Here is a 20,937-nt window from a genome sequence, read left to right as displayed (position 1 = left end):
CACATTAAGCCACATTCAAGGCTTTGGAAAAAAAAAATCTATAGGAGGAATATAGACATATCTAAAATATCGGGGACATTTATGATAAAATGACAAAAAATGTCTACGTCCCTTATTTAAAGGAGTTGTTCACCCAAAAATGACAATTCTCTCATCATTTACTCACCCTAATGCCATCCCAGATGTGAGAAGAATATCTCAGCTCTGTTGGTCCATACAGCGCAAGTGAATGGTGACCAGACCTTTGAATCCACAAAAAGCACATAAAGGCAGCATAAATGTAGTCAATTTACATTTATTCATTTAGCAGATGCTTTTATCCAAAGCGACTTACAAAATGACAGTAACATAATAAGTGCTGCAATACAAAGTTTCTATTGTATTAGAAAAGTACTAGCCAAGACAGGTTAGAGTTCAAACAAGTATTTTTTTTTTCATCCAGATGATGTCTTCTGACGTGATCCAATCAGTTGGTGAGAACAGACCAAAATGTAACTCCTTTTTCATTGTATATTTTGCCATTGCAGTCTCTAGCCACGATCATGATTTCTAGTTCGATTACACTTCCTATTGCTTGACGCATGCACAGAGCACTAGACAGAGGAGGTGTAATTGAGCTTCAGTGATCACCAAGGAGACTGCTGATGTCGAGATCAATTAAGAGTCATTTTTAGGTCTGTTATCATCCAAAACTGATTGGATCGCTTCTGATGACACAGATTACACAACTGGAGTCAAATGGATTACTTTTATGCTGTCTTTATGTGCTTTATGGGAGCTTTAAAGTTCTGGCCACCATTCACTTGCATTGTATGGACCTACAGAGCTGAAATATTCTTCTAAATATCTTCATCTGTGTTCTGCAGAAGAAAGTAAGTCATACACATCTGGGATGACATGAGGGTGAGTAAATGATGAGAGAATTATTATTTTTGGGTGAACTAACCCTTTAATATTAGTTAATGCATTAGGTATCATGAATTAACAATGACAATGGATTTTTATTATTATTATTATTATTATTATTTACAGAATTTATGAATCTTTGTTAATGTGAATGTATAAATAATAATAATGTTGTTCATTGTTAGTTCATAGTGCATTAGCTAAAGGTAATACAACTTTTAATGTTAAAATGTGCAGACATTAACGTTTACGGAGATGAATAAATGCTGTACAAGTATTTTTTATACTTAGTTGATTATAAATATTGTATAAACTAATTTTAACATACACAACCTTGCTGTAAAGTGTTATTACATTATTATATGGTATTCAGTGATACATAAAATCAATGAAAGTAATTGCCTTGCGCATCTTGTTAAAATAAATAGTGCATTCTAACTTAAGTAAAAACGTCTGACTATTCTAAATACAATCCGATCGCTCTTTGTTTGATACGCATGTTTCTAGCGAGTTAAAGTGCTTTTGACGCATGAATTCATTGTAGTCTACATTTAGTATTGTTACTCCTTTTGAAAGTGTGTTATTTAATGCTTTGTTTTACCGTAAAGACACATTAAAGCTGAAAAATATTGCTTTTCAAAGAGTGCGTTAAACGTAACCGGTGTCTGTTTTTTTCTCCCTTCCTCTGTACCGGCCGGCAAAGCATAGAGACACACCTCTTCAACTCCACAAACGACCAATCAGCTGCAGCGCTGCGATGGCCGCGTGCCTAAAGAGAATGTTTATGTGTGCTGAGAGCCAATCAGAATCAATGAGGGGCGGGGCCGAGTGAATCTCGCCTGGCTGCACGCGCAGGATGGAGTGGGCGTGGCGTTGATCTCGGCTAGAGAAAAAAGCAAAACAATCATTTTTTATCCCCTTCACCGGCTGATTTTAGGGGCATCTATAGACCGCAGTGAAACAGTCTTTCCCCATTAGTGCGACAGCAGGGAGTTATAATAAACAGTACTGTTAAATGTATCTTATCCTGTTCAGCACTAAAATCTACCGAAAGCTGGCGATTGTGCTTTAGTTACATTTGATCCAGGTTGAAAATGACTTCCAAACGTCTTCTTCTGGAGCAGTCTCGAGCCGGCGACAGCACGCACGCGGGGGGCTGCACCGGGCAACGCGAGCCTGTCAGTGTCCTGATGATAGCAGCGCGCGAGAACGGAGCGTTTAACGGGAAAGCTTTTCAAACAAACACGTTGCATGAAGGTGCTTTAAGGAATTCTGGCAAGGAAATCTCTCCGAATGGACATCATTATACCCCAACAACGAGAGAGAGGCACTACATCCATAAGAAAGTAAGTGACAGCTACTCATTTAATTTTTGCGTACACTCACGCGCTTGGTTTATGACATTTATGAACGTATTTATTGACACGTTATAATGGTTGTCTGCAGTTATGGTGCAGTTTTACGACGAGACCTTTCCTTTTCGATGGAGAAAGCGCTTAGAAAGTAATCGAAAATAATTTAATCGTTGCAGTTTTACTGTTAACATAACTGTCATCCGGGTTAAGGCAGCGAGAAGGTAACTGAAATGCGTGCATTATAAAATGGCGACTTAACTTGCATGTTCAAAGTTTAAAGGAAAGGAAAAAAAAAAAAAAAAAAAGGCAGCGGGGTTGGTGCATTTAACCGATTCACCCCACCCCCCATAGCGTATCTAACACGAGCTGTAGCCGGTGGAATGGGGTTTGTTTGTACAGTTTATACGGGTTTTCTCACAGCAACGCATTATTACTTTATCGGTTATTCATTGAAAAGACGTTGATTGAAATGAAAAGTAGCATTTCCATGTGCAGCAAGCGTTGTGCTTAGGAAAAACGAAGTACAATGATTCTAATGTATTAATAACAAGCTGTAAGTAATGGTGCGGATCGTTCAGTTCCTTCAAAAGGTCCTAGTGTTCATATGAAAGGCCTTCAAAGTGTTTGTTACAGTGTAGCGCTGGAGCGGGTGACACGCCCCCTTCCATTATGACGCGTCATAGAATGTGTCTGCTCTGATGTGGGTTAAATGCAGCGCATCTCGAGCATGCACTTGACCGACAAGAGCTGCGCAGTAAAAGCAGCTCGGACTAAGTTTTGGGACGAGAGTGCTTTTTAGTAAATTTAAATAAAAATTTAAAAAATGACGTAATTAGTGTAGTACTTAGGTTTTTGTTAAGAAAATGATGGCTAGTAGCACTTGGTTTCCTTAACTTGACAGATCTATCAACAGTATCAAAAGGAATTACGTGTAAACATGAAGGTAATATTAGACATTACAATAAATTACTAGTTACAGGGCAGATGAGGAAAGGGGAGGTCAGGTTATTGGTGGGTCTGCTGCAGGGGTAGTCACTAGTCACCAAATTACTAAGACAGTAGGCCTCGTTAATTCGAGAAGGAATTTTAAATTCACAGGAATCGTACGCACAAAAATAAAAAGTCTGCCATGATTTACTCACCCTCATGCGATTCCAAACCCGTAGGACTTTTATTAATTTCTCTTTTTACTACGTGGAACTCAATATCCTGGCAGTATCCTATATACTAAGAATATGCTGCATGCTCTTATCCATGTAATGAAAGTTAAATGGGCAAATCAAAAAATGACAAAAAACAAAAACAAACAAAAAACAAAACATAATATAAAAGTAATAAAATGAGTCCATGTAGTGCACAACTTGTCTAAAATAGCGTACTGTCACAGTATGCACAGTACTGGATGAAGTACGCACTTCTCGGCCAGTATGTTCTTTAGGTATGCATGCAAATAGTATGAACAGATTTCAGACATACTTCATCCGGGGTCATGGGCATCGACTTGTGACCTGAATATATGAAGAAATAACAACAACCGCAAAATAATCAACTCTGGCCATGTTAAACAAGCAGCATTTTACTTACACTTTAGAAGAGCTGTCTGACTCGCGGTTCATCGCCGTTCTTTTAAATCCAGCGTTTTGAACGTGATGTCACCTCAGCTCCCGAGGGATTATGGGATCGTAAAGTGTCCACTGTCCAGTTGATCTGCACTTCAGAATCTCGCCTGGAAATAGTAGGCCATCCGGGTATTTTTTGCTTACTCTTTGATGAATACTGAGGATTCTGACATACTACTCCATTGGCATACTGTTTTTGGCATACTATATAGTAGGGAAATATGGATATTTGGACGCAGCACATGTCCTCTGATGCTATACAATAGCTTTGTGTGACAAAGTGACCAAAATTTAAGCCAGTATTACTGAAAGTCTTGCCTTCTGCTGCAGCTTTCAATTCAAATATAAAGAATTATTAAATGGTATTCTATGGTATAAAATCAATGAAAGTAATTGCCCTTTTAATTTGCATTGCATTTTAATTATTAAAATAAATAGTGCATTCTGACTTTATAAGTAAATAGCTCTGTTATTACAACTCTATTTCAACTGTATTACTGGCCTGGCTGCTCTTTTCCATATCATGAAATAAACAGGATAAAGTCCAAAAATGACAAAAAATTTTTTATAGGAATAGTTCACCCCAAAATGAAAATTCTCTTATCATTTACTCACCCTCATGCCATCCCAGATGTGTATGACTTTCTTCAGCAGAACATAAATGAAGATTTATCAGATGAATATTTCAGCTCTGTTGGTCCATACAATGCAAGTGAATGGCGACCAGACCTTTGTAGCTCCAAAAAGCACATAAAGGCATCACAAAAGTAATCCATAAGACTCCAGTAGTTTAATCCATATCTTCAGAAGCAATATAATAGGCGTGGGTGAGAAACAGAACAATATTTACTCTAAATCTCCACTTTAACTTTCACTTTCAGATGTGAAAGTGAAACTAAACAGGCACCACATGTGACTTTCAGATGTAAAAGTGAAAGTGGAGATTTAGAGTAAGAAAAGGACTTAAATATTGTTCTGTTTCTCATCCACACCTATTAAATTGCTTCTGAAGATATGTATTGAACCACTGGAGTCTTATGGATTACTTTTATGATACCTTTATGTGATTCTTGGAGCAACAAAGTTCTGGTCACCATACACTTACATTGTATGGACCAACAGAGCTGAGATATTTTCTAAAAATCTTCATTTGTGTTCTGCAGAAGAAAGAAAGTCATACACATCTGGGATGGCATGAAGGGGAGTAAATGATGAGAGAATTTTCATTTTGGGGTGAACTATTCCTTTAAAAGTAATCCATACCGCTATTACAACTTCATTATTTATTGTTATAATGTATTATTACAACTAATGTTATTTGTGTGACGAACTGACCAAAATTTGAGCCAATATTACTGACAATCTTGCCTTCCACTTCAGCTCTCAATTACAAAATGGTGCCATTAGACACATCATGTGAGGTTTGACGTCGATAATGTTCGATCATGACTCACATGGCACAAGAGAAGTCACTGATGCCAAACCTCACGCAATCCTCAAATATTTCATTTAAGAGCTGCAGTGGAGGGCAAGATTTTCAGTGAATAACGACTTAAATTTCTGTCTGTTTATCACCATTGTATGGCTTTAAAAGACCACACAATGTATAGTGCATACGTCATACACTTTATTTGTATTTTTGGAGCTTCATAGCCTCAGTTCCCTTTAACTTTTATTACATGAAAAAAGAGCAGCAAAATTCATGTTGTTTTGTTAAATGGAAGAAAGAAAGTCATACGAGTTCAGAACAGGTTTAAGAGTAAATAATGACAGATTTTAATTTTTGTTTGAACTGTTCCTTTCATTTTTGGCATAGATTTGAGTAAAACACCTAACCCAACCCTTAGCGTATATTCAAAATAATATTTCTATATGATTGATACATAATAGCCCTGACACAATTCTCTGATCCTTCTATTTTGTATGTAGTTGAGTGAAATTCGGAGGGTGTATGGATGGTCTCTGCCTCCTATTGACCACACAGCTGCAGGAACTCTTCTCAATCTCATGCGCTCACTGATAAAGCAGAATTTTAACTCTCAATTGCCTTTTTCTCAGTTTACCTGCAGTAGAGAGGAGGACGAACAAAGCTTAGCTCCAGGTGGGGTCCTCAAACAAGGCTGCCCTGTTCATCGCCTGGTCCTAAATGGCCACAGGCTACAAGACCAAACCCATATGGAGGCTTGGACCTCAGTGAGAGTGCCCGAGGAGCGAGGATGCTGCCTACCATCTCCCGAGGCCCCGCACCTGCACGCATCCTCCATCATCCTCGTCCCATATGACAGGTCAGATCATTTCATTGATCTCAGCCCCATTGAGAGCATTGTGCAGAATACCACAGTTTGAATGATATAGTATAGACCAGAATAAATAGGAACTCCTTCAATACTGTTTTAAAAGCGGTTGGTTGAGAGAATGCCCAGAGTGTGCAGAACTGTAATCTAGGCTAAGGGTGGCAACTTTGAAGAAGCTACAATATAAGATAGTCTTGTTTGAGTGTTAGTGTAGAGTGTTTTTTTTTTAATGCACTTTCAATAGAGAAAGTTTAGCAGTGTTGGACTGATTGTGGTTGATCACATTGTTATATGCTGTTCAAGCACATTAGGCCTAAGGGAAACATTAAAGACTTATGCCTTACATAAGTCATCATTTTAGATCTCACTTGTACTTCCGCTGGTTTCATTGTCAAGTTTTTTTTTATATATATACATATATAGGTTTAATGGCTTATGCTGTTCAAAAGAGGAATGAAGCTTTGCTTGACTGAACATGTTCTAATTCGCTCATTGGCTAAACTGTCACACTGCTTGCTTGTGTACAGTAGTTTTCATGCCATTACGATGAACTACAAAATAAAAGAAATACATTCTTACATAATTCTCAAAGGGATAGTTCACCCAAAAATTTAAGTTCTCTCATCTCTCATTTTCTCACTTTCATGCCATCCCAGATGTGTATGACTTTCTTTCTTCTGCTGAACATGAATTATGATTTTTAGAAGTATATTTCAGCTCTGTATTTCCATTCAATTCAAGTGAATGGTGACCAAAACTTCGGAGCTCCAAAACGCACATAAAGTCAGCATAAAAGTAATCCATAAAATCAAGTGATATGATAGGTGTGGGTGAGAAACAGGTCAATATTTAAGTCCTTTTTTACTATCAATCTTCAGTTTCCCATTCTTCTTTGATTTTGGTGATTCACATTCTTCTATCATATCGCCACCTACTGGGCAGTGAGGATAATTTATAGTAAAAAAGGACTTAAATATTGATCTGTTTTTCATCCACACCTATCATATCTCTTCTGAAGTCTTGGATTAAACCACTGGAGTCGTATGGATTACTTTTATGTTGCCTTAATGTGCTTTTTGAACTTCAAAATTCTGGCCACCTTTCATTTGCATTTAGAGGACCTACAGAGCTGAAATATTCTTCTAAAAATCTTAATTTGTGGCCGGAAGAAGAAAGAAAGTCATACACATCTGGGATGGCATAAGGGTGAGTAAATGATGTTAATTTTTGGGTGTACTATCCCTTTAAGGCAGAAGTTTGACTGAAACCAATGGCTTCAGTGACCATTAGCATACTAATGTAAAGACACAAGATGTTTGTGTGAAGCCACTTGTTCAGCATTCAGTCAGTGTTTTTGCAACTTGTCAGTCCTTTCTCATTTTGTATCTCTCTCTCCCACTTCAAATGTATTATTACCATGGGTTGTTCTGCATAGTAAGCTGGGATAGGAGAAAGTATTTTAGCATCCTTTAAGAACTTACTGTTTGAGTCAATAGGGGTGTATGGGTTGCTTACAGGGCGTGAATGAACAATGTATTTGTGTGTGTGTTAAACTAAATGTGCTGATGTGTCAAGTTCAGCTAAAAAACTATGCCTTTAATCACAATGAGGCTTTCAAAATGCTCACCAAATTTATTTCTTTAACATTCAGTATGCAGAAGTTTGGTGTGTGATTCACATTTTTCATTGCGTTGTTTCATATTTAATTTACATTTTCATAATTTTGTTTAATCATTTGAAAGGAATTGATTGTCCCACATAGGATTATGTCAATAGACAGTATTGTAATAACTGTGAAGATACAGCTGTCACTTTGTATTTCTACATCATGTCAATGTGGCCTAGATTTTAATTTAAAATGATACCTGGAACTCGCACCCCCTTAAGGTTTGTAAATATATGCAAAACTTTTAGATATGCAGGCAAATGGGTTCTTCCCTTCACTGCGGTCTTACAGTGAGAAAAGCTGATGCTTGACAGATAAACAAGTTCCACCTGTCGCATTTTATGACCATTCCATAACACTTTTATACACCTGTGGCCTTCTTTCCCTGCTAGACAAATGTCACATTGCTGACTTTGATGTGTGTTTATATGATATGGTTTGGCAAGTATCTCTGGGTTTTATGACCTAACAAAGCTTTAAAGAGAGAATTTACTGTACAATTTTGTATTATTATTACGTATATGCATATGAACATGAAAAACACCAAGATAAATTTTCCATTCATTATCTACTATCATAATCATGTTTTCAAGTTTACATGGTTTAAATTCTGCAAAAAATTTAAAAATGAAAAGGAAAAACAAGTTGAAAAACACGTGTACAAAAAAAGTAAAAAGGTGCCATTTATCTATCAATATTCTGCTTGATATTAATATTACAGACTTTAATCACCTTTTATATTTGTTCAGAACACCACAGTATATTGTTTCAAATAATGTATGATAATTAAAAATGGATTTGAGTCAGATTATTTCATTTAATGTACATAATCCCATTAATATTAAAGAGCACCTATTATGGTTTTTCAAATATTACCTTTCATGTAATGTGTTATATAGCTGTTTGTGAATGTAAAAAAGTCTGCAAAGTTTCAAAAATCAAAGTGTACGAAATATGGAGTTATTGACACCCAAAAGAAAGAACCGATTCTGAACACCTGAAATGAGTCGTTAGTAATTCCAGATTATTTCCTGTACTAACCTCCGTAATCTGGTAACAAAAAACCTGCCTGTGGTCTATTTACATGTACAGCCAGTGCAGGCTGTTAGCCTGTTAGTTAATAATAAATAATTTTCTTTATTTATCACACATTTGCACATATACAGTGAAATTCTTCTTTTTCACATATGCCAGCTAGGCTGGGGTCAGAGTGCAGGGTCAGCCATGATACAGTGCCCCTGGAACAGATAGGGTCAAGGGCCTTGCTCAAGGGCCCAACAGTGGCATCTTGGCGGTGCTGGGGCTTGAACCCCTGACCTTCTGATCAGTAACCCAGAGCCTTAACTGCTGAGCTACCACTGCCCCTACAGTTGTTAGCATCTGCTAACTGGCTAACTCGCATTATTGTCAAACTACATATAAACTTACCACTGAGAAACATCCTGTTCTCGTCATGCTTGCGATGGTGGTTTGGGTTGATCTTCCGATGTATCACTATCGGACTCGGGCTCAAATTGGTAAGGTAAAACAGACATTTTTTCAGACGGAGCTGAAACTCGGATATGGTAGTGGCTGTTTCCTTTCTGACACGCGCTGTAAGTGGTAGACCAATCACAACAGACTGGGACATCTGACCAATCAGAGCAGAGTAGGCTCTCTGAAAGGAGGAGTTTAGAATGAATCCTTTAGAACGGTTCATTGAACGAGTCGTTTTTGACACTAGGAAAAAAAAGGTAATGCTGCAATTTAAATTATGAGAAAATGTAAGTGTTTTTTGACCTTGGATGCATGTAAATCTATTGTATGAGACCTTTAAAACAAAATTAGGCATGTTTAAAAATCATAATAGGTGCACTTTAATAACTGTGTAAGATAATGTTTTCTATTCCATGGCTATTGAAATATACTTTATTCTTTATACTTTATTTATTCTACTGTGTGCAGTCAGTATACAAGCAGTATGCAGTATGGTCAATATGCAAAAGGATTGTACTTGAGTGACTGCATCTGCCTCACTTTGCAACACCTTTTTGCAAATTTGATGCCTTCTAGGCCGTTACTTCTACTTGGAGGATTAGTTGTAAAAAAAAGTGCTGTGACTCATACTATCTCCTTTAGCAATCAAGACATGATTGCTTTTGAAAGAGATGGATAAATCTGATGGATTATGCTTGGCAAACCTATTTGGACCTCACCATTCAAATATGGGGCACTTCGAGTTTACACACCACTACATACAGTATATTTAAGGCACTGAACACGTACTTAAATAATTTAGTAGGAAGTGGTGTCCAAAAGTCTGAGATCACATGTGAAAATGCTTCTATTTCTAATTTAAAGGAATAGTTCATGCAAAAATGAAAAATATCTCCTCACCCTCATGCCATCCCAGATGTGTATGACTTTCTTTCATCTGCAGAACACAAATGAAGATTTTTAGAAGAATATTTCAGCTATGTAGGTCCATACAGTGCAAGTGAATGGCTACCTTTTGAAGGCAGCATAAAAGTAATCCATAAAACTCCAGTGGTTAAATCTATAACATCTTCAGAAGCTAAATGATAGGTGTGGGTGAGAAACAGATCAATATTTGTTCTTTTCAATAAAAGTTCTTTTTTTTACTACAAATTCTTCTCCCTGCTCAGTAGGGTGTGATATGCACAAAGAATGTGAATCACCAAAAACACAAGAAGAAGAAAGTGAAAGTGGAGATTGATAGTAAAAAGGACTTAATTTTTTTTTTTTTTTACCCACTTCTTAAGACATGGATTTAACCACTGGAGTCTTATGGATTACTTCTCTGTTTCCTTTATGTGCTTTTGGACCTTCAAAGTTCTAGCCACCATTCACTTGCATTGTATGGACCTACAGAGCTGAAATATTCTTCTAAAAATCTTCATTTGTGTTCTGCAAAATGTCATATACATCTGAGATGTCATGAGAGTGAGTAAATGATGAGAGAATTTTTATTTTTGGATGAACTATCCCTTTAATTTAATACAGAATACACATTTTCTTATTTGGTGCATAATGCATACACTCTACAAGCTCTGTATACTCCACAAGTGTTTGCAAAAACTGATGATCCATTTTATACCAGTATAAAATTAAAATGTTCAAAAGAGCATCTTTGCTCTCTGATCTCTTTTACAAAGGAGTTAACATGATCATTAGTACAAATTTGCTTTTTTGATTTGTGACCTAGACATAGTGCTGGATCTTAAATATTTCTTATTCATTTTGTCAAAATATTTATATATTTTAAACTATTAAAAATACAGATATTTTCTGTTTATTTTCAGTTGTATGTTAGATTTTTATTCCAGATCTTCAGTGTGGTCTCAGACTTTTGGACCCCACTGTATATGGATGTTTGTTAAAAAGATAAGGACTGGTAACCATGCAATTTTTAAGCACGTCTACAGGCATTAGTCTTTTATTAACATGTCCAGGCTTGCCTGTGAAATCAGTAAAATTTTTCTCTTTCTATGTTGAGGCTGATAGCTCACATTGGCAGCAAGTCTACACCTGAGTCTATTCTTCTCTTATCAGCATTTATCTAATTAAACTGAAAGACAAAAGCTAAGGTGGAAAGTAGAAAGTTCAAGCAATTGAAACTCTCTCTTTTTTAATGTTCAAATCCTCATTTCTGCTTGTTCAAGCCTGTCTTCATACAGAAGTCAAAATCCAAGTCCAAATCAATCATGCAGTCATAATGGTCAACATTCACAATGTACAATGCTTCATGGACTTCCTGGACATCTGTCTCTAAAATCTGTCTGTTATTGGAGGAGCTTTTCATTGCAGAAGACACTTTGACTGCATCCCAATTCGCATAGTCTCGTCCTAGTATGCAAGATTATGATTAGTGTATCCCAAAATTTCAAATGTTGAAAACACTATGCCAAAGGAGCCTGAATAGTATAGCCAACTATATCAGGTGGATCTTCAAAGTGTTAATCGGGACATGCTTTTTGGGTTAATATTGGCCACAATCCCTTGAAACCCCTCCTGGAAGTGGAGTTTGTTACGGTTCTCTTTTTACTTTTTCAGTAGAAAAATGGTGAGGAATGCAAGGTTGAAGCTCAGTGCTAACTCTTACATGCAAACTCAAACAGCATCAAGATGCAATCTTATGGTACTCTGGCTATGTCCAAAAGAACATACTGCCATGTACACTGTGTGCAATACTCTTAGCAGGAAGCAGAACACTAGTATTCCAAACATAGCCTATGCCTCAATACTGGCATACAACCTTACTTCATACTCAGAAGTGCGTAGTTTCCAATTATTAGCGAAAAACATACTTTTGGGTAGAAGTATGTGGAATGGGATGCAGCCTCTTTACTTACAAAAAAGTTTCCTAGGCAGTCATTCAGGAAAACCAAGGCTTATGATAATGCAGATTGAGGGGAACTGAACGGGTTTGTGCTCCAGGAGAAGAATCCCCCATCCCCCATGTTAAGTGTGAGATGTGTGGCAGAAGTACAGTGGACCCTTTCCATAGCCCACTCTGCTCAATCTGGAACTCATTGTAGAGTAAGAGAGAACATCTCCCAGTCCCATATAGGCCATAGAGACCCACTCAATTGCTCACAATTAGTCCCTTAACAGTTAAGCCCAAAGTATACTTTGTTTAGACGCGTACAGGACGTTTGGCGCAAATTTAATCTTCAGCAAAGTGCTCGAGCACTGAATGATCTCGGCCAGATTTTTCTAAATGTACTTTCTCTGAATGCGCACTCCTCTAAGGTCCGGGTCGTGAGGGGCGGCGGCTTCTCTGGAGTGGCCTGGCTTCCCTGGGCCATGGCATGTGAGGGGAATGGCGGCCTGGCATCCTGGCCTCTCAGCCGCAATGTGTGCTTTCCTCCCTGGCAACTCATCTAACCCCCATGGGGGATTCCAGGGAGCGGGTCTGGCAATACATCTAATTCGGACGGTACCTTCCCTGCTCTGCTCCTGGACCTGCAAGGAAGCGTGCATGCACGGGAGATAGAGAACGGTCCCCAGAGGAGAGGTGCGCTCTGCGTTTTAAATGCAGCTGTGATGAGGCTCTATTCACATAAGGTGCGCCTCATCATCCCCTGCCAAACGAGGCTTATTAAACTGCAGCTCTCCTCCCTCCTGCCCGCTCCCATTGTGAGCCTGGCTCAAAAGAGGTGATTTGTTGATTTGTTGAACATGTGCTAAAACTGGTACTGTCTCCTTAACAAAAAACAGCATTTCTGTAAACAGTGCCTTTAAATAAGCACATGTTAACTAGAGAGGAGTCAAATGGCTTTAACTCATCTGTGCGATGCATGATGAGAATTAAATGTTTTTTTGTAGTTGTTTTGATCAACAGCTGACTGTAAAGAACAGAAAGGGTATTAAAATATCGTTAAAATCTCGTCTTTGAACACAGAATAACTTTGACTCTCAACACGCTGTGAAAGGACCTTGCTGTTGAAAACTTCACAACTAAACTACACAATTACTGGTGAGTGAAATGTAAACATATTTGGCCAGTTGCCAAATATATTCACTTTAGTCATAGCGCAAAATTTGTTTGCAAATGCGAGTGATTTCCTCTCATTGTAGTGGAGGGTTGCACACTGAGAGAAAGATTGATCTTGGGATTTAAGAACCGATATCGAGATCGTTCAAATTAAGATCGCGATTAATCAGAAAAACAATATTTTTACCCACCCCTAGCGATGATGACATGAGGGAGTGGAGGGTCGTTACACCACAACATCCTACTTGGCAAAAGAGGTTGGGCATAAGCACATTTTACCCCAGTTCCATCCCATCCATTCTTTCTTGCCTGCACATGTCATTTGAGCATAACTTGAGTTTACATTCAATACTGCCAGGGTGTTTACTCAAGAGTACTAAACTCCAGCTGACTGACCATGTCATGCTTAAACATCTCTCAATGGGTCATAACCTTTGCTCTCAGTATCACTGAGGTCAAAGGCTGCCTCATGTAGAAGTCACAAGAATGACTCATGTTTTCATGGCAACGAGTGTGCATCTCCCATCCCGGCCAGCTGACAAGCTATTAATCTGAATGAAACAGGGGGGTAAAGGGGAGGCACATTCCTGGTCAAATCGGTAACTCGCCTATAATGTTCCCCCACTTTTCCAAGTGCACAGAGCTGTGGCTTATGGCCACACCAACAATCAATAACATTTATTTATAGAGCACTTTAAAAACTGTGATGTAAACCAAAGTGCTGTACAATCAAGATAATAAAAGGCATAACATACAACCATAAAATCAAATATATATACAATAATAAAATAAAATGTATTATAAATAATTATGACACACATTGCATTGGATAAGCTAACGAGTACAAGTGAGTTTTAAGATGAGATATAAACATCTTGACCGAGGTCGAAAACCTCACTGAAAACGGTAGACCATTCCACAGTCTTGGAGCAGCAGCAGAAAAAGCGTGGTCAACTTTGCATTTAAGATGAGTGCGAGGAATCTTGAGAATGAGTTTTGACCGTAGTGATCTTGAAGAGCAACAAGATAGATTTTCTGTGCCTCAACTTGATATATTTGCTGTGTTATTAACTTCTATTATGACTCATTATGTTGATACTATCAGAAGCCACAACAGATAAAAGTCTAAACGGCATGCTTATCATAGCTCATGTTACATAGCAAAGGATGAGAGTCTCTGAAACTGAAAAGAGGAACCAAAAGTTTCATAGCTGGTATTTGAGGGGACGATCTTCAAATGTCTGCAGTTTAATTGGCTGTGTTGTGATGTGTTATTGAGAAGTAACACAGAGAAACCCAAGATAGAGGAATCAATTATATTTTTAGATCTTTGACATGATCTCATGGACTGCAGTTGGATTTGATTTCTCAAACAGTAAGGGAGATCAGTACCACCTTTAGGTCCCGTTCACACTTGGCATTAACATTTGGGTGATGCAATAACAAGATTAGTGACCACATGTGATCGGATTTCGCCAAGAATTTCTAGGGGAGGGTCTCTGATTCTGTGACTACATACATCACTAACTATTCCAGTGTGTCATGTCAGGCATACCATAGAAGTTCTTTGAAGTCTTGTGCATGTATATTTATGGACTTTTTCAAATTTTCAATCAGACTATTTTTTTTAAAGCCATACCAACCTGACAGAGTATATTAGCTTTGTTTTGATGTGCTTTAGGGCTGAAATGATTAGTTGATGTTATCGACAACGTCGACAATAAAAAATTGTTGACAAAAATTTTCATTGTCAAATAGTCGCTTGATCTCATTTAACGTAACATTGACGCACGAGAGCAGCACTGCAGTTTGCGCCTGACTGAGGAGAGGAAGAATTACACATTTCACAGTCCAGATGCAATCCAAACTTTACAAACTGATTCAAGGGATTGTGAATCGCAAAGTATGAGGGAATTATAATGCAAAAATACAAAATAAGTAAATACAGAAGCACTCTCATTATGGAATAAGTGGAGCTGGAGCAAAACTTGCGTGTCGAGCGTCTTTGTTCTTTTCTTTCCCATTTTCTTCCCAATTTGGAATGCCCAATTCCCACTACTTAGTAGGTCCTCATGGTGGCGCGGTTACTCACCTCAATCTGGGTGGTGGAGGACAAGTCTCAGTTGCCTTCGCTTTTGAGACAGTCAATCCGACAGTCACATGGCTCGCTGTGCATGACACCGTGGAGACTCACAGTATGTGGAGGCTCATGCTACTCTCCGCGATACACACGCAATTTACCATGCGCCCCATTGAGAGCGAGAACCCCTAATCGCAAGCACGAGGAGGTTACCCCATGTGACTCTACCCTCCCTAGCAACCGGGTCAATTTGGTTGCTTTGGAGACCTGGCTGCAGTCACTCAGCACACCCTGGATTTGAACTTGCGACTCCAGGGGTGGTAATCAGCGTTAATAATCGCTGAGCTACCCAGGCCCCTGTGTGTCGAGCATCTTTAAAGGAAACACCCCAGCATTACATCTTAAATGCAGTTATATTTAATGCGTTATAGCTTTATTAAAGTTCAAACGTGATGGCTCGCGACTTATTGAATCATAATATGTGTGTCACTGTGCATTTCTTATCGTGAAGAAAATTGGTAATACACAGCTTTATTAATAAGAGAGAGTTTGTTTTTTTTGTGAGTTAAAGATGGATTGAAGTGAACAGAAAGGTGAGAGAGGGTAGTCTTCACCCCATCATACACTGCAACAATGGGTTGTTTTTGTTTTTGGCTTGTTTTCCAATATAAACATCTAAAACTCCTTTAAAACAATGTACATTTATTTAGCAGCTATAATGCAGAAGAAATTTTTTTTATCTGAGAATACTGAATATAATACTAAAAATGCAAATATTTTAAAATATCTAAAAATCCTTTAAAAAAAGATGCATTGACCTGAGAAGCAGCATATAAGATATTTAGACTTGCTTTTAGAGAATAGATCTTGAATAGAAGTATATTTTGTCTTTACTGCACTTGCAGAAGTATAACCACGTGAAAAAATACACTTATATACAAAATACACTTATATTTAAGATGCATTCTCCATAAGTCCAAATATCTTATATGTTGCTTCTCAAGTAAATGTATCTTGTTTTAAGGATTTTTAGAAAATTTTAAATGGAAAACAAGACAAAAACACTTGATAACAAGTTTTGCAGTGAATTTCTTTACTGAATTAAATTTAATAAAAAAGTATTTTTTCACTTTAATTCAGTGAATGTCAATTAGAGGTATTTTTAAAAGATGATTTTGTCCTCTTTATTGTTAGTAAGCACTTTTAATACAACCTTTGAATTTGGGGCTCAAGCTGAATAATCGGTTAAGAGCTAATGATTAATCTTTGTAATAATCGCCGAATAGTCGAATAATCGTTCTAATCTAATTAATCATTAGATTAATTGATTATCAAAATAATCATTAGTTGCATGCCTAATGTACTTTCCCAAACAGTTAAAAGTCAAATTGCACAAATGTGTGTTTTCTCTATCAGATGTTTTGTATGTTGGTTTCAAACACCAGTTAAACCTTAGTTAATTCGAATAATTTCCAATGTAAATTTCAGAAGTTACATTTTATTTACTATCACCATATTTTTGTTATAGCTCATATTTTTGCTATAGGTAAATAAGCAAACATAACCAAACCACACAGGTATACATTTAGACAAGGGTCAACTATGTTTTAAATGTCAGTTAATTTATCAATGACAATATTTGTTGGCTAAAACAATGTGCCTTTGTGCCACTTTTTAACTTTTGCTAAAAAGCCTATTATAGGCTGTTTATTATAAAAAGGAGTAAAAAGTGTGACAGCTAGCCTTGGCCTCCCCTACTATAAAAATCCTATAGTTCACCCTAAATATACAAAAATACAAAGACAACAGCAATTTTTCTAAAGGAACAGAACTGACCTCAGTTCCCATATGAATATATTAGGCCTCAAACAACCTCTGGCACAATGTTATTCTTCACCCAAACAAGAATGTTTTGTCCAAAAGACTGTCTATGATTGTCTGAAAAAAAAGCTTCCTGCCGCAAACTGATGGTTTCATTGCATGCCTCCACAACATACAAAAAAATATGAAAGCCTGCAGTATGAGGTTAATTATGCTGTCATTCAACTGGACCATCTGAGGCAATGCTGAGATGAGTGGAATATGAAAAGTTGCAATCACTTGCAAAAAACACTATTATTCTGTTATCATATAAACTCTTGGTCACGTATTTTGTTCTCTGTGTTTATGCAATGACTGATACTTGCGCAATTAACGCTACCCAACTGAAATCGCTCAGTACATTTAAAGCTGTATTATCTGGCTGGTGAATTTACCAAACACAGTTTTGAAACTTTTATGGTCCAAGATGAGGTTGTGGTCACAATTTTGAAATTTCTGGCAGAATTATATAATTTGGATTACATAAATTCAATACCAGACGCTCTGCTGACATAAACATCAGAGTGGTTTGTCCAGCGCACATGGACAGTGTGCAAGAAAAAGTTTGTTTTTTGTACCAGACCTGAACTCTTTTGATGAGGAATGCTGGTTGTGGACTTGTTGTTTGTATGAAGGGAAATGAAGAGCCAGTTAATCAAATGTTTTCCTGGCTATACTGCCTCGATCGCTCCAAGCTATTTTGTTTACTTTCTAGATTATAGTTGTAGTGGTGTTTTGCTCGTCATTATGACTTCTTTGCAGATTGTGGTTTGCTGCACAGAGTGAGAGATACTTCTGGTTGTGTTCAACAGCTCATGTTAGGGCTGGGCGATATATTTTCAAACTTAAGGACTATTCACCATTCACTTTTTTCAACTTTTAAATGTTCTCAACAAAAACATAACTCCAACATGATTCAAATAACATGTTCTTTATTAGAGTGTATGGCAACCTTGTTAGAGAAATCAAAATTCTTTTCATTATATGAAACATTGATGTCCAAGAAAAATGCACAAAACGGGCACCACACAGGAAGTTGTCAACCTAGTTTTAATGTAAAATAAATTAGTCTAATTTATTTAAAATAATCCAGATGCTCAGAAATAATAGTATAAAATGGGAAAACTGCTAAATACTTGTTTATTTTTTTTATTTAACCAAGACCAGCTAGAAAGTTATTTAGAAATCAATAACTAAAAATGATCAAGTTTATCTAGAAAGTAATTGTTTATCAAACAATTTGTATTTTTTGGAAAAAAGGTTTCTGTGAAACCTGCAGACTTTGTCCTCTAAAACATGGGTATGGTATCCATTTAGGCTGCATGATCGATTGAATTAAGATGGAAAACACAATACAGCCCTGCGTGATTACTTAACAGCAAAAGGCTGTGTTTTAAAATCTGATAATCTGCGTTCACTATTTCAGACAGTGCTGTGTGAGCATGTGGCGCCCTCTAGCTGTACACACTGAGCAGCGCAGCAATTTGAAATGATTTATCATTACAATTCATTTCGTGATGTTTGTCAAAATGATTGCTCCGCAAATGTTGGCTATAGACAGGGTTGAAAGGGTTACTTTTGAAATGTATTCTACTACAGATTACAGAATACATGCTGTAAAATTTAATTTGTAACGTATTCCATTAGATTACTCAAGGTCAGTAACGTATTCTAAATACTTTGGATTACTTCTTCAGCACTGGTAGATTTTTTCACTTGTTTTGACAATAAAAACTCTGCCAGTACAGTAAGACAAAATACACGTTAAAAATACATTCTCTGAAAAACCTAAATATCTTATGCAGTGTTGTTTCTAAAACAAGATAAATCAAACTGATTTTGTTTTAAGGATTTTTAGATATTTTTACAGGAAAACAATGCAAAAATTATTATCAAGAATACGATTTTTGCCCTAATATCAAATATTATACTAGAAAAAATAAATTATGATCTAAAGCTTACAATTTACACAAGGTTTATTTCTATTTCTTGTGCTCCAAACTTACTTCAAACTTACTGCTCTGTCTGCTCGTATGAATGTAACACATCATAAGAAAGTGTTTCACCGCTGTTCAAATGCACTTTGGATCGCATCATTTATATGTATAAATGTTTTCCATCTGAAAGTACTCAATATTAAATGAAACAAATATCTCAGCAGTACACTTAAAACACATCAAAAATAAAAGCAATAATTAGCGATCTATCTAAATCATCATGGTAAAAAATGGAGCGGTTGATTTTTGATTCTCACATTTATAGCCTATCCATATTATTTGATATGAAGCACCTGTAACTTAACTAAGGCTTTATTATGGGTATTAAAAGAATAGAAAGGAGAGCGTTCATCAACATGCACAAAATGCTGAGGCCAGTTCTGATTAAACCAGTGTAAACATGCATGATGAACGAAGCTGAGCTTCAACCACACTTTAAAATCGCACTGGAAATATTACCGGTGTCTTTTATATCAGTCTCCATGTTGTTAGCCTGTTAAGTTCATTTTGAAAAAAAACAAAAAAAACGGCCAGCTCTAGCTCATGTATGCATGTTTCTCTCCTAGGCACATTGTTTATCACTTTATTGAAGTTTTAATGAGTGTTGCCAAATGGTTTCTCTGTGATCAAGAACTGCAAGAAAGAGGTTGAAGAAATATTCTTAGCAATATTTGGTCCTCTTAATAAATTACTCTATAAAAAGTCAATAGTAATACTAGTGAAATTTCTTGATTCTCGATACCAATTCGATACAACAGCAAAAACAAATGTGCTATTGAGCATGCACCTTTATTTAAAAAGTTACATTTGAATATAAATATTAACAAACTAAATAAAATAAAATAAATAATTTAGCCTACTGTATCGACTTGGTAGCAAAGTACTGATACTTTTGACACCCCAAATCCCATAACAAGTCTATTATGTGAATGTGTAGGTAACTTTACTGATTGTACTACTCCCAGCACAGTTGTCATTCCATAACGGTTCTTGGCCTTTGTGAAATTGTGATGGTCTGAATAGGAATCCAGGAACTAAAAGCACATTTGAGGCCTTCTCATCTTTGAAATTCACATGCCCATGCGTATCGTCTTATCTTTTGCAATCACCCATATTACAGTTAGAAGAACATCGACTTCTTTTTGGAGTTGGGAATAAATGGTAGCCTTCTCCAACTTGTAGCAACAGCTGCAACTCTCCCAAGATCCCCCCTTGTCTCCTCCTCTCATCCCTCTGTCAATTCCCCCTTTTCCAGATGAATCTGTCATGCTTCCAACATCCTCCATAGTCTAATAAAATGCCTGATGGATTTCTTTTTGGGTTTCCATGACGCTCAGGAAAGGATATGGTCTTTGATTTGTTTAGAGTTTGGAAGATATTGTAGAAAATTGATAAGATCTCAGTATTTTATGCTTTTGTGCATTGACCTACAGTTCTCAGTGCTCTTTGCTCTGGGTCATGGCCCGAGATCCAGCCCAAATCCCCACAATATGAGAGCCCTGTTCTAGGATCAAGGCCGCCACACTGTCTTACACCCTTTTCATGACAAACCCACACACACTTGCACAGAGATGCGCACTTAATATGTGAAATAATTTCTGCTTTCTGGTTCAGTCTTCAGCAATAAGACATAGTATTCCCTCAGAAACAGGCTTTGATATAA

The 20,937-nt window shown here is 37.0% G+C and overlaps 1 protein-coding gene across 4 annotated transcripts in view; it reads left to right on the top strand.

Annotated features, from left to right (window-relative positions):
- Positions 1-1,790: 1,790 nt before the first annotated feature.
- Positions 1,791-20,937, top strand: part of LOC127419236 (zinc finger protein 704-like) — a 109,466-nt gene continuing 90,319 nt past the window's right edge. For all 4 annotated transcript variants that reach the window (XR_007893627.1, XM_051660480.1, XM_051660481.1 and 1 more), the window contains exons 1-2: positions 1,791-2,252; positions 5,939-6,165. Coding sequence is in view for 3 of the 4 variants with exons in the window: in XM_051660480.1 (XP_051516440.1) it covers positions 2,001-2,252; positions 5,939-6,165 (479 nt within the window). In the remaining variant the exon portion in view is untranslated. The remainder of the gene's footprint in view (positions 2,253-5,938; positions 6,166-20,937) is intronic.

The sequence above is a fragment of the Myxocyprinus asiaticus genome, chromosome 28, assembly GCF_019703515.2.
Source record: "Myxocyprinus asiaticus isolate MX2 ecotype Aquarium Trade chromosome 28, UBuf_Myxa_2, whole genome shotgun sequence".
In the NCBI taxonomy this organism is placed as follows: Eukaryota; Metazoa; Chordata; class Actinopteri; order Cypriniformes; family Catostomidae; genus Myxocyprinus; species Myxocyprinus asiaticus.
This window is presented reverse-complemented; position numbering and strand designations above follow the sequence as displayed.